The sequence below is a fragment of the Xenopus laevis genome, chromosome 9_10L (assembly GCF_017654675.1).
Source record: "Xenopus laevis strain J_2021 chromosome 9_10L, Xenopus_laevis_v10.1, whole genome shotgun sequence".
Taxonomy (NCBI): domain Eukaryota; kingdom Metazoa; phylum Chordata; class Amphibia; order Anura; family Pipidae; genus Xenopus; species Xenopus laevis.
This window is the reverse complement of record NC_054387.1, coordinates 55,767,278-55,783,265: the sequence shown is the minus strand read 5'-3', so window position 1 is coordinate 55,783,265 and position 15,988 is coordinate 55,767,278. Positions and strand designations below refer to the sequence as shown.

Sequence of the window (15,988 nt, the reverse complement as noted above, 5' to 3'; positions counted from 1 at the left end):
GGAATTTATACACAAGCAGGCACGAAACTTGAGGGGACATGAATGGGCAGGGGAAACAGTTGGGTAGGGTTTGCTACTCTGCACCAGGCCCCAGCTCCCTTTGGGTTGGGGGGAGCAACACCAAGTAGTTATGCCATTGGCAGCTACAATATATACTTACGACAAATGTCTCATTACAAAAGTTTAGGGAGACCCTAAAAATATACTGTGGGACCTAGTAACATTAAGTTATGCTTTTTAATGAAAAAACAATATGGCAACCCTCCTCCATTGTTCTAAAGGTCCAGATTCAATTCCACAAGAAAAAACATGTTCAGGCTGCAGTGTTTTATGAGGCATTATTCAGCTATTAATGGTGTCACAAATGTGCAGGACATATTCCAAACCATCTCCCAGTCTATAATATTTTTTTTTTCTCTATGGGGACAGCAACAATAGGGGGCTGTGAGTTTTGCAGTTTTCAGGGCTTCTTTTTATCAGGGACTGTCTACGTTGTGCTGCAACTAGAAATTCTATATGCTTGAAGAAAAAAACAGTGAGGGTTAAATTTATTATTGTTTATTATAGCTTCTCTCTCTTTAGGCTTTCTCAGTCATACTCCATTCTGACTTCCAAACTGCTTCTTGGTTTTTAGGGTAACTAAGACCTAGGAACTACTCACTGATGCTGCCACTGGTATAAATTGATGTGTTGGCTGTTGGGAATGAAAGGTGTATGTTTAAGGGCCCTGACAAATAAGATGCTTTATCACCTGTGGGAAATCTCTAGTAACTATTTGGAATATATACTCCCTATACAATTCACAGTGTGTATTAATTACCTTCCCGGTGCTCCTGGAGAGCAGGTTCCAGTGAACGCACAAGAATAGGGTTTTGAGTTGAATTCTGAAACCAGCAGCTGCATCTTCATGTGAGCGGTGCCATATGCAGACGGGGTATAGGTCACAACCACATTGACCTGCCCGTTACCTGGAATTACTCCTGAGACAAGAGGGGTGAGTCCAAACAGAAGGCAAAGACATACGTCACAGACTTTTTTGGTTTACTTATTTCAACAGAAAAACACAAAAAAAATTAAATGTATATATTACTTATTTTGTATGTGTAGTATTGTACATGAGCAATAATAAATAATATATATATATATATATATATATATATATATATATATATATATATATATATATATATATATATATATATATATATATATATATATATAGTTACCTAGTGTTAACTTTAATACTGTTGGCATGTTACTCAGTGCTTCTGACTAGTGAATATAAGAGATTGTGATAAATGCAAAGCAAACACTGGAAACAGAAAATACTGGCACACAAGAATCCATGCATGCTGGGATAACCCCTGCGTGTTTAATGAAGTATAACGTTTCGGGGGCACTCCCCTTCGTCATACATACACACCACAGTTCCCACAGTGGGAACTAAGAGTAGTGCACATGCACAGCACAAAGCACAATTGGGAAATCACAGAAAAGCACATTTTGGTCCCTTAGGGTAAGTCCACACAGGGAGCGTTTTGGGGAGATTTGGTTGAGGCAACTTTGGGCGACTTCGGAAAACAAACTGCCGCGTGGGATTAGCGCCGGCGTTTTTTCATTTTAGTTGGCGCAGATTCAGGGAAGGCGTTTGGGGAAAAACGCAAAAACGAGGCGATTAGTCGCCAGGCGACTAAATCTCCCCGAAACGCCCTGTGTGGGCTGACCCTTAAAATTGTTCAGTATAAAAATAAAAACCTGGTAAATGGATAGGCTATGCAAATTAAAAAAAAAATCAATATAGTTAGTTAGCCAATATGTAACCTATGAAGGTTGGAGTGACTGGATGTCTAATATAACAGAATGTAACTCTACTTCCTGCTTTGCAGCTCTATTGGTTTCCACTAATTGGTTACCGGTCAGTAACCAATCAGTGGCTTGAGAAGGGGGGCACATGAATCTAACCGAACATGCTGAGAATCAATAACAAACTCACTGAACAGTTACAGTATGTCCCATGTGGGCCCCATTCAAGTCACTGACTAATTCAGAGATAGAGAGCTGAAAAGCAGGAAGTAGTGTTAGACATCCAGTCACTCCAAACTTTATAGATTTTTGGCTAACTAACTATAATTTTTTATTTTGCATAGCCTATCTATTTACCCAGTTTTTAATTTTACACTGACCTTTAAGGTCAGTACTTCAGAGCACAGGTTAGGGCATTATGCTTTCTATTAAACAAAACAGAAATGGTTATCATTTAAAATTATATTTAATCATTACTATTCTCCGTTTATTGTTCTTATTTAGAAATAAATGTAATAGTGCTAAGCATGCCCCTATGTGGCTTAATTCAAAGTAAAGACTTAATTGAAGAAAAAAAGAAAATCATTTAAAAACTACTAGTCAGAGGGGACGGGAGCTGTGTTTAATAAATACAAACACAACAATGAAACAACAATGAGGAAGTGTGTATCTAAGTAGTCTCTAAGAAACACAACTACAGCAGATTACTGCTCACTGAGTGCTCTCCTCTAACTATATGGTATTGCAGCAAAAGCTAAGACTATCCCCCCCCAAATGTTTTTAGTATATTAATCGATAAAAGATGCACATTGAGAGTGTGGCTCCATTAAATAATATAATTAATTTGGTCATAAAATATACAGAAAATTGAACATTAGTCAGCATGGCTTTATAGGGGATAGGTCATGTCACACACATATGATTGCTTTTTAAGATAAGGTTAGTAAGAAGTTAGATAGTGGGGGTGCAGTAGTCAGACAGAGTAGTTGAAGTAGATGAGATCTATTTCTATATTTCTATTTTTATTAAAGCATTTAATACAATGCCACATAAACCACTGCTTTCTAAAATAAGGTCTGTTGGTCTTAGTACTGTTCTATAACTGGATAGGAAACTGGCTACAGGATCGGGTACAGAGGGTGGATGTTAATATATGTTTATCCACGTAGGACATAAAATATGGAGCCACTTACACCCTTAATGGGACTGAGTTGGCAAATTTATGATGGGGAAGAACTGTCAGGTCCGGACTGAGAATTAAAATAGGCCGTGCCATTTCAGGTACACAGAGGCCCAAACAGCCCCCACCAGCCCACTAAATAGTCACTTTCTATGAAACCATATAGCAGCCCCTCCGGCATTTGCCAGAACCCACAGATTGCCAGTCTGGGCCTGCCTGGGGTGACTTGTGGTTAATAAACTTGGCTGTAGCAAGCAATGCCAGTTATCAGCTGCAAAGGCAAACAGTGTTCTGAGCTGCAGTAAAAGCTATATCTATTAGCTGGAGGAAGGGGTTATTCTTCCCCCTTCCACAGCACTGGTAAGGCCCCATCTAGAATATGCTATGCTGGGATATTATTAAATTAGAGAAAGAGTCCAAAGAAGGGCAACTACACTGGTAAAGGGTATGGAAGGTTACACTTGAGAAGAGGCACTTAAGGGCAGAGACACACGTGGAGATTTAGGGAGATTAGTCACCCCTCGACAAATCGCATCTTCTACGGGCAACTAATCTACCGCAATGCCTTCCCGTTGGCTAGAATCTAAATCGCTGGTGGGATGGCACTCGGATTGCTTAATTTTCCGAAGTCGCCGGATGTTTCCTTGTGAGGCAACTTCGGGCGACTTCGGAAAGCTAAGCGATCCGAGTGCCATCCTGCCAGCGATTTTAATTCTAGCCGTTGAGAAGGCAGTTCGGGGAGAATAGTCGCCTGAAGAAGAGGTGATTTGTCGTCGGGCGACTGAATCTCCCCAAATCTCTATGGTGTGTCTCTGCCCTAAGTGGGGGTGGGAGATAACTATATATAAATATATAAGGGGAAAATATAAATATATAATGATGCTTTATTTACCAGTAGATTCTTCCAACCACATAAGTCAAATCAACTGGACTTGCTGTCATTTTTTTTGTCTTGAAACAAAAAAAAAAAAATACAGCAATTCCAGTTGACTTATTACTATAGATATCTTATTACAAAGCTGATCCAGGGATTGGTCATATTGCCCTCTTGGAGTCAGGAACGAATTTGTTTTCCCTCTAAGTGAGAATTGGAGAGACTTCAGATGTGGTTTTCCTTCCGTCTAGATCAACTACCACGATCTATTTAGTGTCTTGTTTAACCAACCTACCACTGTGTTTTTCTAATAATAGACAGGTATGAGCGTTATATTATCTGGCAAGCATGGCTGAATAACAGATAAATAATTCTGCTGTTAAAGGGAATTTATTACTGAGCAATAACTGGATCAGCGGAAACACAATTAGCAGTTACACAATAAAGAGCTTTTTCACGTTATGACAAGGCATTTGCATGAAACAAATGGTTTATTAGCACTTTATTACCCTGGCCGTAATGATTCAAAAAAAAAGAGATAGACATTTCTGTGTTTAGCAGAGCTAGACTTGGATTAATCTCATTATGGGGAATATTTCCCATATTCACTGCCGTCCTCCCTGGGAATACATGTTATAAGCACTGCCAAACTGCAGGATATTTATCAAGAGAAATTAGAAATGCAGAATTTAAAAGGTCAGAATAATCTATGAGTTTGGCAAAAAGAGTCATTGTGCATGTTTAGGGCACACATGTGTGTCAAGGTCAGTCAACAGGTTTAGTACAAGGGCTGGAATTCATGGGTGCTGGATAAGAAATGTTCCTATACCCTGGGAAGTTTGCTGGCAGCCTCCTGCAGCCATCATTAATCTCCAAGCAGGTAGGGCAATTAATAACCACACAATGGTGCCAGTGTTTGTCCGGTATGTTTATAGCTGCCTTGCTTAGGCTTGTGTTACGTGGAAGAGAAAAATCTTCACTGAAAATCTGTTTATGCAATATCAATAACAGCTGGGAGTGTATTGCATCATCACAACAGGGCAGATAAGAAGCAGAGACATCTCTCCAGGCTATCCTAGTACAAATACCTCTAAACCAGTGTGCCAATGACCTCCCTTGTGTGGCCCCCCACATGCAAGTATACCTGCTGTGACTGCTTACCTTGTGTAAAAGTATATGTACTGAGATTAAGATCCTGTATTGTTCACACTTGTAGTTCCCCATGCATTGTTCACACCTGTAACACCTCTATTGTTCATACCCCTAAAGCCCTATATTGTTCACACCTGAGACCTAGACTGAAAGTGCCCAAATTGTTCACCTGTTCACATCTTAGACAAACTGCTGGAGGGCCCCAGAATTGTGTGTAGCACCGAATGAACTGTTCATATTAGGCTAGGGCCAGACGATGCTAAGTAATGTGGATTTTCCTCAGGTGGAGAGTCTGCTGCCCTGCTGCTCCTCATGCCTTTCAACTGTGGGCGGATTTTGGTGTGAAATGTTAAATGCTGCATTTCTGCACCGAAATCTGCAGCGTCTGCCCGCACCGAAGCGGAAACAATCATTCCAGGTGCATGCAAATCAGAAGCGTATGTGCAGTGGGGCAGCGGATTCTCAGCATGCAACGCAGGTCAAGATATGTCATCATCTGGCCCTGGCATTAGAGTGGTCCTGCTGTATTCTGCCTGCTGCCCTATGTTCCTTGTGTGTGCCATACTCTGCCTTCCCTCATGCTCATTGTGTGTGCCATACTTTGCCTGCCCTATATTTCTTTTGTGTGCCATACTCTGCCTGCCCTATGCTCCCAGTGTGTGTCATACTCTGCTTGCCCTATGCTAACTGTAGGACAGGAGCCTGGTAGAGTTCGTTCTGGGGGTTTATTAGCATTTTGAAATTGTTGTTAGGGGGCCCCTAAGGTGTTTAACCAAGTCCTGGGGGGGTTGCTGTGTTATTCACAGGGGAGGAGGAGGCATACAGATTTAATGGTATGTTTTAATATGACTTAAAATTTTCACATATGAATGTAATGTGATATCCCTGCAGTGAGCTATCACCATTAATGTGGGCATGATATGCAGGCATGTGGTTCTTGTGGTAACATGGGTGTGATTTATAAACAGGGAGTGGTCAACACCGACTTCCATTATTGGCCCTCCACCACATAGACCAGAAACATTCCAGCCCTTTGTACCACAGAAGTTGGACATCATTGCTCAAAACAAAGAGGTACTAAATGACTACCCCTTCCAAACTGTGATAACACATTCCCATCAAGGGGAGATCTAGTGCCTTGGTTTTCAATAGCCTTAACACTTTAGGTGGATAAAACTTCATCCATAAAAAGTTTCTTGTAATGCATTAGTGTTGTTCATGGAGAGAAACCTTTTCACTAGCGCACTGGTGCCAGAGATTTCCACGTACCTGAGGTTGGTGAGACAGTGAAAGCTTTGTGAACCTGAATGATCTCAACGCAGAACTCAAAATCAATTGGGCAGCTGCAGCGCAAGGGGACGACATATTGTTTGCTGTGCAGATAAGGAGGCACATAATGTGAAAATGAAAATAGACCATAGGGGGGGGGTCTGGGCGTAAGAATGTATAACAATCAATAACTGCTTCATAATAATACATTATTTTTATTAAAAGCATAGGCAGAATACATTTTATACACAATTCTTATTTATTTTTCTCAACTTAATCAAAGATCTATATAGATGTATAATGACTAATGACATTGCAAGTCCTGAAGCCTGGGTAGGGATGAAAAGGGGCTAGAACTGATGCTGTTACACAAATCTTGATGATTGTGTAGATTGATTATTTTGCAAGTCACAGAGGCTGATGAGGTTGGGATGATGGTGGTACAAGTCAAGGAGACTGGGTTGGGTTGATGGTGTTACAAGTTTTGAACACTGGGTATGATTGATTATGTTACATGTCTTGGAGACTGGATAGGAGTAGTGGTGTTACAAGTAGTGGAGACTGGGTTGGGTTGATTATGTTACACGTCTTGGAGTCTAGGTACGGTTGATGGTGTTAACAAATAACAAGCCTTGGAGACTTGTAGGGTTGATAGTGTTTTGGTTGAGTTGATGGTGTTACGAGTCTTAAGAGTCTAGGTACAGTTAATGGTGTTGTCTTGGAGATTGAATTGATGGTGTTACAAATTTGGGAAGCATCTAGTGCACACAACAGCACAAGTCTGGGACTGATGCTGCTTAATACCCTTACTATGTACATTTCGGATGCTGATTTGGGACTAGTTTATAAGAGAACTTTTATTCACAGGAATCAAAGTGTCAGGAAAAAGTAATATTAATTAGTGACAAACACCAGATCACTGTAAGCAGAGCATTTTGTCTTGTATCAGATTAGCATAAACACAGGGAGCATTTTCCATTTTACGTGCTTGTCATGGCACGGTGTCTTGCCAAACTTCTAACGGAAATTAAGCCATAATTTTATAAACAAACTTTTTGTATATTTGTGTAAAACAAACAGTCCGCTCTGCAGGGATTACAACTTTTTATTTTATAGTGAGACTTGTTTTTCCTTACATGGCCAATTCCAAACTCCTGCATCCTGGTGGGAAGAGCCACATCCAGCTGTGAATGTTGGAAACTTAGCAAATAAACAAAATCTCAGTGTATGCAGCACACTTGGCAAGGGAACTACAGTGTTGTTGTTTCAGTTACATTTATAACTGCTTGTTGGACTTCCTTAATGAATACATCAGGTTGTATATGCCTGCATTGTGAATGGCATTATATAATCCAGCTGTGGCTGTGTATGGGCCAAAGGGGCAAGTAAGGCAAACACTTGGACTTCCTAATTAAACTAGCAGGGTGAAACTAGTTTCCTAACACACCAATTATTATATCTCCTTTCAGGGCTTTTGTGCAGTACAAGAGTGGCAGGACATACAGTATGCCACAGGAGGAATGAAGACCTCACACTGTATCTAGGTCCATATGTGTTTGTATAGTTACAAATTCCAGTAACATGCATTTGCAATTAGCCAACGGGAACAATGCCATGTTTGTTCAGTGCATTAGACACACACCAGAGCCCTTCCTCTTTTTACAATGGCGCGAGAATTTTCTAAACACAAAATCAATATTTGTCATTCAATTTGGCAGAATATCAAGCAAGGCAACTCACCACTGTCCCAGGGCAACATCAGATAAGTTGATATGTGATGGAAAATCTAATTGGTTCATGACTGGGTAGGCATGCAAAGGTACAAGCAGCATCTCTCCTTCCTAGGAACAGTACAATCTGCATCAGGTCTGACATACTCAAACCCTGTGCCAATCTGTTCAGGTCAGTGTTACCTGGTAATGGAGCTGGGAGAAGGCATGGGCACTGCTAACAAAGGGCACATATAGCCAAATGTTTCTCACTTTTATACAGATCAAATTAACATATACTCTCACACCAGCATAGGTCCACTCCAACACATGCCAAAGCACACTCTCAATCAAATCCACTTTCTCAGGCATGGAAAACACGTAGGGGCAAATTCACTAAGATTCGAAGTTGCGCCAGGCGCAACTTCGCCGCACTTCGCTGCACTTCGCCAGGCGTAGTTTCGCCAGCGCTCCGCAAATTCACTAAAATCCGAAGTTGCGCTCAGGGGTAGCGTAAGGTTGCGAAGTTGCGCTAGCGTTGATTCGCTATGTAAAGCGAAGTTACGCTAGCGAAGGCTAATTTGCATACGGTGCCAAATTCAAATTTCAATGGAGGAATACGTATCAGCACTACAAATGCCTAGAAAACCTTCAAATCATCAAATAAAAAATTTATTTTGCCCTACACATGTGCCCACTGTCTAGGTAAGTTGCCATGAGTAAGGAAATGTAGGGGGGAAGGAGGGGAGCCCCAAAAATTTTTTCGATCTTTTTCAGCCTATCACCCATAATGTAGAAAACACGCCAGCGTTTTTTGGGACTTAGAAAAATTTTTGACTTTTTTTGAAACAATCCCTATCTACTCTATTGCGCTTCGCCAGGTCTGAGGTGGCGAAGGAAGTCTAGCGTAAAAGGTAGCGTTCAATACACTGCGCAAGTTAGTGAATTTGCGTAGTTACGTCGCTAGAGAAAATTTGCCAGGCGTATGGGTGCGAAGTAACACTAGCGAAACTACGCCAGTGTTCGTTAGTGAATTTGCGCAGTAACGAAAATGCCAAACGCTAGCGAATTAACGCTAGCGTTCGGCGCTTTGGCGCTTAGTGAATTTGCCCCATAATGTGACACAAACACTCAGACTCACACAATCAAATTCATACTGTGAAATTAGCCAATTTATAGTCACACTCCAGGCTCACACAGATGCAAACTCTAGAACAAGCAGATGTGCACTTTTACACAGGTTAATACAACTTCCCTTCAGATACAAACTCACTCCAGCAATATCTTACCTTGCAGTGGACACGAATACAGTCATAGTAATATCTCCACTCATCAGGGGAAAACTGGATGGTTACTGTGATGGCCAAACCAGGAACCAGCCGATGCTACACAGAGACACATTAGATATTTTAGTTCAACAACAGGTAAGCAACGAATGCAAACTCTCCCGATATCTGCAATGTCTATATATACGGGGGGACCCTACCTCTGACACCCTCCCTAACTGAAACAACTATTCCCAATAGCTTTAGTGTTTATATGCAATGGGGGAAATACACCTGATGCTTGGAGAACCAACACAGCATCCCTCTACCAAACTTACTAACCAGTACCTTTCACAATCAAACTGGAAAGTATCTCAACTGAAAGAATGCTCTCCACTCTGTTACCTTGGATCTACACTCCACGTGAATCCATGCTTATCCTAATCCATAGCCCCTGCAACTAAATTTGTACAGAGTATCATTATGTCTTGACCTGGATGTTCACCCATAGGTAGCTTTCACCTGGATCTGTACAGGGTAACTACTGGAGTTTTCTGGAAATTGTATTGTTCAACTGCTACAGGTCCTTAAATTTGAAATGTTGGTCACATAAGCTCCAGTAACAATGTGACCTACATACATCATTTTAAATCCATATAACTTTCTATCGGGTGACCACAGTATAATGGTCTGGGTACTAAAGAACAAGGGCCCATCCCAACACATACAAATATTACTTACTGCTTTGTTGTAGCTAATGGTGAAATGTTTTGTCTGCGGTGGTATAATATGGATATTCATTATATCTGAAGAGATATTTATCAGCTTCTATTTGAAAAACAGACAATAAGACACAGGGTAAATATGTGTTCAGCTGGATTCAAAACTGCATAAAAGCATTATCATTACTGGGTAATTACTGGGCATCAGTACTTGCACAATTATATTACTTTATACTATATATAGACTCTATTGTACAGACCTACGCTAATTTACTAGAAGTTAATTAACACATTATATATATATACAATATATATATATTGAACAAGGATTGCGGCACTTACAGGGTTTTAGTGACAAAACAAAAAAAAAATTTTTTATTAAGCTTAATAATAAAACATTTTTTTGTTTTTTCACTAAAACCCTGTGCGTGCCGCAATCCTTGTTCACTGCTTATTTCCTATGCTGGCACCCAGGTATTAATTTTGACTACGGAGTGCACCATTCCTTTGGTTATTTTATATATATATATATATATATATATATATATATATATATATATATATATATATATATATATATATATAAATTACACAAAGTTTAACCCCAGCACTCCAATATAGAACCCCAAGAGAAACCTATTTTTGCACAGCTGAACTGTAACTAGTAAAAAAGACACTTTTAGTTACAAAGTTTGTACAAAATACTGTATGCATAAGCTGACGCGCCCCGTCAAGGCAGTGTCCATGCGTCAGTCCTACCATTCAATGGTGTTTTTGGAAGAGATCATGCTAAATAAAGAGAAAAGCAGGTATGGTCTTTCTCCCCCCAAAAATAACACTTTTTTCACTTAGGTAGGACTGACGCATGGACACTGCCTTGACGGGGCGCGTCAGCTTATGCATATTTTGTACAAACTTTGTAACTAAAAGTGTCTTTTTTACTAACTGTAAGTTCAGCTGTGCAAAAATAGGTTTCTCTTGGGGTTCTATATTGGAGTGCTGGGGTTAAACTTTGTGTAATTTGTTTATCAAGCCTCACCCACGTGCACCCAATAAAAAAGGGATGAGCTGCAGTTTATTGTGTTTTATTTTATAGTATGGGGAGGTGGCTCACTCCTTAATGCTTGCTCTCCCAACCCCCATTCAATGGTGTTTTTGGAAGAGATCATACGAAATAAAGAGAAAAGCAGGTATGGTCTTTCTCCCCCCAAAAATAACACTTTTTTCACTTAGGTAGGACTGACGCATGGACACTGCCTTGACGGGGCGCGTCAGCTTATGCATATTTTGTACAAACTTTGTAACTAAAAGTGTCTTTTTTACTAGTTACAGTTCAGCTGTGCAAAAATAGGTTTCTCTTGGGGTTCTTTATTGGAGTGCTGGGGTTAAACTTTGTGTAATTTATCAAGCCTCACCCACGTGCACCCAATAAAAAAGGGATGAGCTGCAGTATATATATATATATATATATAATCCCACAGTACCAGCACTCGGACAGATGTAGCCATTGGTGCACGATCAATAAAGCATATATATTTTTGCAAGGGATCAGCACACACCTCGCAAAAAAAAAAAAAAAAAAATATATATATATATATATATACATATATATATAGAGTCCCATATTGCCTGCACTCAATCCAAAGGATGAAGCCAGAGGTGCACGATCCAAATATAATTGATATATGAAAAGAAGATCAGCACTCTCTGTAGTTTGGTGAAATTGTGTTGATTTATTAATCAAAAATCACATCTTATCCGACGTTTCAGTCCCACATGGGGACCTTTCTCAAGAGAATCACTCAAGAGAATCTCCTATAATAATCTTCAAGAGATATTCTAAGACTCCTCTCATATACTATTGCTTCTCAATAGACTCCTTTGCTAATCAAAATATTGTGTATCATTATAACAATGTTATTATATTCACAGATAATAAGAAACAGTCTGTTCACTAATATTGTCCCACACACATCTAGCCCTTATATATAACAAATACTGGTTTCCTATCAGTTTATTTAAAGATAAATGGAGCATAAGAGACCACTTCATTAAGTCCCTTCGGATTTAAGGTGTTCAATTTATGGATCCAGCTGAGTTCTCTTTGTAGGAGTAGTTTCTCATGGTTGCCGCCTCATATGGGTGGGGGCACAAAGTCAATGAGCATACACCTCAGACTTGCTAAGGAATGTCGTTGTTGCAGGAAGTGCAAGGCCACAGGTGTGTCAGCCATGTTTGTCTCCAGGGCTGTGTGTATGGCCGATCGATGATTCGCCATGTGTTCCCGAAAGGTAGTGATGGGCTTACCTACGTAAAGTAAGCCACAGGGGCACTTGATGAAGTATATAACAAACTTTGTGGTACATGTCAGCCTGTAATTGATGTTGATCACCTTACCAGTATGGGGATGATTGAACAAAGAACCCACTATCAAGTTACTACATGTGATGCAGGAAGGACATCTGAAACATCCTTTCTTTTGTGAATTTAGCCATGTTGTCTGTTGCACAGATTGATAGCAGTGTTGTGGGTCTGACTTTACTAGGATGTCTCTAAGATTCCTGTTTCTTTTGTAGGAAATGCGTGGCTGAGTTCTAAAACAAGGAGGGTGTGTTCCATCCCTTTCGATAACCGACCAGTGGTCCTTAACTGCCTGTATAAATTGCTCCTTGTCTGTTGTGTATGTTGTCAGGAACACCAGTCAGTCCTGTGTTATATTTTTATGTATATATTTAATATATATGATTCACAATGGAATACTTTATTGAATGGATGGTGATGATTGGTTCATTTAAATGGTGTATAGACACTCATTAGCCAATGATTTGGCTACATTTCATCACTCATCACACACTTTGAGAAAGGCTGGTGTCTCAGCCGAAACGTTAGTTTTTGTGCCCCTATTAAATAATTTTTTCATTCATAAGACCTGAGAGTGCTCCTTTTTTGAGGATCATTGATTACATAATTTAAGGATTGCACCCCGGCATTCAGGTTGCTGATTTTTCGAGAGTGCCGGTATTCTACAAGTATACTTCAGATTTTTATACCAGCACCCATGTGGATTTTTTTCTTTCACCAATTTGATTGAAGTTATATACAGCTGGCATGGCAAGTGCTGACGGCAGGGATATTATTGAAGTTCCTTTATCAGGTTTCCAATTTTCTGATGCAGAAGCAACAGACATTTTATTCACAGAAACAGCTGACACCGTTACCCCACTAGCTACTAAAAATGAATTGTTTCATGATCTATTGAGACTACGGGAGAAGGAGACGGATTTGAAATTGCATGGCATTTATTTGTCAGATATTTACAAGAGACAACACACCCCTCGAGGCTTTCGCATCAGAAATATCCCCACCATAGGACGCAACAGTGTAGAGTTCTGTAACTAAATAATTGTTCCATGGATCTGATGCTCCTAGTGATCGAAGAAGTTTCTAGGTACCTTACAACTACACGTACAGAAATAGCAGCGTTCAAGACCGCACATTTACAGACCCTGAGGACAGACAGTGATTCCAAGGGGCTCGATAAGTTACAACAACAATTGACCCACTACACTGCAGAACTACGTAAATTCAAACAAAGAAAAGTAATCACAGTTAAAGTAGATTACACGAATAGAAAAGTGTACAGGTGGCTGACTGGAGGAGAAGGGACCCAACCCAGTCGACCACTGAGAACAAGATCATACAATTTCCCTACACAAGTTGATTCTTCACCGTATACCAGCAATTCATCAGATACTGACACCCCAATAAGAGGACAGGGACTTGGATATAATCGGGGGAGAGGTGGATGATAGATACCCTGGAACAGCAGATATTCTACCCCACAGACCAATCTCCAGAACACATCCTCTGAGTCTCCAGCTTTTTTTGGGCAGAGCCAACATCCCTCCGACCGGGACGTCCGCACAAAAGAAGGGGTGGCCATAAACACCAGTTCAGCCAGACAACACAAGCCCCAGAGGAAGTAGTGTTTAATTTAAGCGCTCACCGACTATCTATAGCGGAGAAGCGCCTTCTTTCCAAGAGTTTATCTTTTGTTCTGACAGCCCATACACGTTCATTGGATATAATGGTTGACATACACTGATTTCAAAGAACAATGAAACTAAAAGAACATTTGAGGAACCCCTCTCGGGATCCTTGACTTTTTAAAAAACCAAGTTGGTTTGAACCAACAAACACACCTAAGTCGATCGAGGCCTATACAAGACTGCTGAAGGATGCGACACATAGGATTACTTCTACACGACGCACATTCTCTAATCTTACTCCAACTGAGCGGGAAGCTCTTTACGATCTAGCTAAGAACACCAATATAGTCATCAGACCCGCTGACAAGGGGGGAACTGTGGTGGTACAAGAATATTCAGATTACAGAAGCGAAATAATTAGACAACTGGCGGATACCGCTGTATATATGCAACTCCCTGGCGACCCGACGGTGATCTTCAAAAAACAAGTTGATAGCATGATCCAAATGGGAGTGACAATCAGAGCAATCAATGAAGATACAAAAAACTTTCTGATACAAGAATTTCCAATATGTCATCTACGTATGTCAGAGACACGGGAGACTTATTGATTAAATTAAAACAATCGACTCCATTACCCCAGAAAATGTGTCTAGCCACCATGGATGTATCATCTCTATATACGGTCATCCCTTCAAATGAGGGCATCGAAATAATTAAGGAGTGTTTAATTAACAGCCCAGATCCGGATAGACCACCGACGGAATATATAGTACAACTACTACACCTATGCTTGACGCTCAATTATTTCAAGTTTGAATTAGCATATTACCAACAGCTGAGTGGCACAAGTATGGGGTTGAATGTGGCACCTTTGTTTGCCAGTCTGTATATGGCCAAATACGAACAGACATATATACTCACAGAATATGGCCCCTATATATACAGACTATATTGGTTCATCGATGACCTGCTAATCATCTGGACAGGTACCACCAAACAATTTTGGGAGATGGTAGAGAATCTTAATGCTAAACCAACAACAATCAGGTTCACTGCCGTTATACATGATACTAAGATCGATTTCCTGGATCTGACTCTTACATTAGTGGATGACAGACTTTAAACTACCACATTTAGAAAAGAGACAGATCGCAAAACTATATTGCACCACAATTCCTGTCACCCTCCTCATATATTGGCGAGTGTACCCTATTCCCAAATGATCAGGATGGTGCGTAACAACTCGGAAAATGATCAATTACATCAACAACTAGATGATTTAATAGACCGATTTTTACAACGCGGCTATAAATTGAAGGAGCTGATGAATTGCAAACGGAGGGCGCTACAATATACTCATACTGGAATGTTCTACATCTAATACCAAAAATATAACACAGGACCGACTGATGTTCCTGACAACATACACACCAGACAATGAGGAATTTATACAGGCAGTTAAGGACCACTGATCGGTTATCGAAAGGGTTGGGACACTCCCTCCTTGTTTTAGAACTCAGCCACACATTTCCTACAAAAGAAACAGGAATCTAAGAGACATCCTAGTAAAGTCAGACCCACAACACTGCTATCAATCTGAGCGACCTAAAACATGGCTAAATTCACAAAAGAAAGGATGTTTCAGATGTCCTTCCTGCATAACATGTAGTAACTTGATAGTGGGTTCTTCGTTCAATCATCCCCATACAGGTAAGGTGATCACCATCAACTACAGGCTGACATGTACCACAAAGTTTGTTATATACTTCATCAAGTGCCCCTGTGGCTTACTTTACGTAGGTAAGACCATCACTACCTTTCGGGAACGCATGGCGAATCATCGATCAGCCATACACGCAGCCCTGGAGACAAACAAGGCTGACACACCTGTGGCCCTGCACTTCCTGCAACAACGACATTCCTTAGCAAGTCTGAGGTGTATGCTCATTGATTTTATGCCCCCACCCATACGAGGCGGCAACCGTGAGAAACTACTCCTACAAAGAGAACTCAGCTGGATCC

The 15,988-nt window shown here is 40.4% G+C and overlaps 1 protein-coding gene across 1 annotated transcript in view; it reads right to left on the bottom strand.

Moving 5' to 3' along the window:
- The window catches only part of LOC108701237 (cilia- and flagella-associated protein 221), a 32,972-nt gene that overhangs the window by 11,431 nt on the left and 5,553 nt on the right, over positions 1-15,988 (bottom strand). Inside the window, exons 4-8 of the mRNA XM_018235595.2 lie at positions 9,994-10,080; positions 9,277-9,372; positions 8,019-8,119; positions 6,279-6,382; positions 821-980 (exon numbers count right to left, since the gene is read on the bottom strand). Coding sequence (XP_018091084.1) covers positions 821-980; positions 6,279-6,382; positions 8,019-8,119; positions 9,277-9,372; positions 9,994-10,080 — 548 coding nt within the window. The remainder of the gene's footprint in view (positions 1-820; positions 981-6,278; positions 6,383-8,018; positions 8,120-9,276; positions 9,373-9,993; positions 10,081-15,988) is intronic.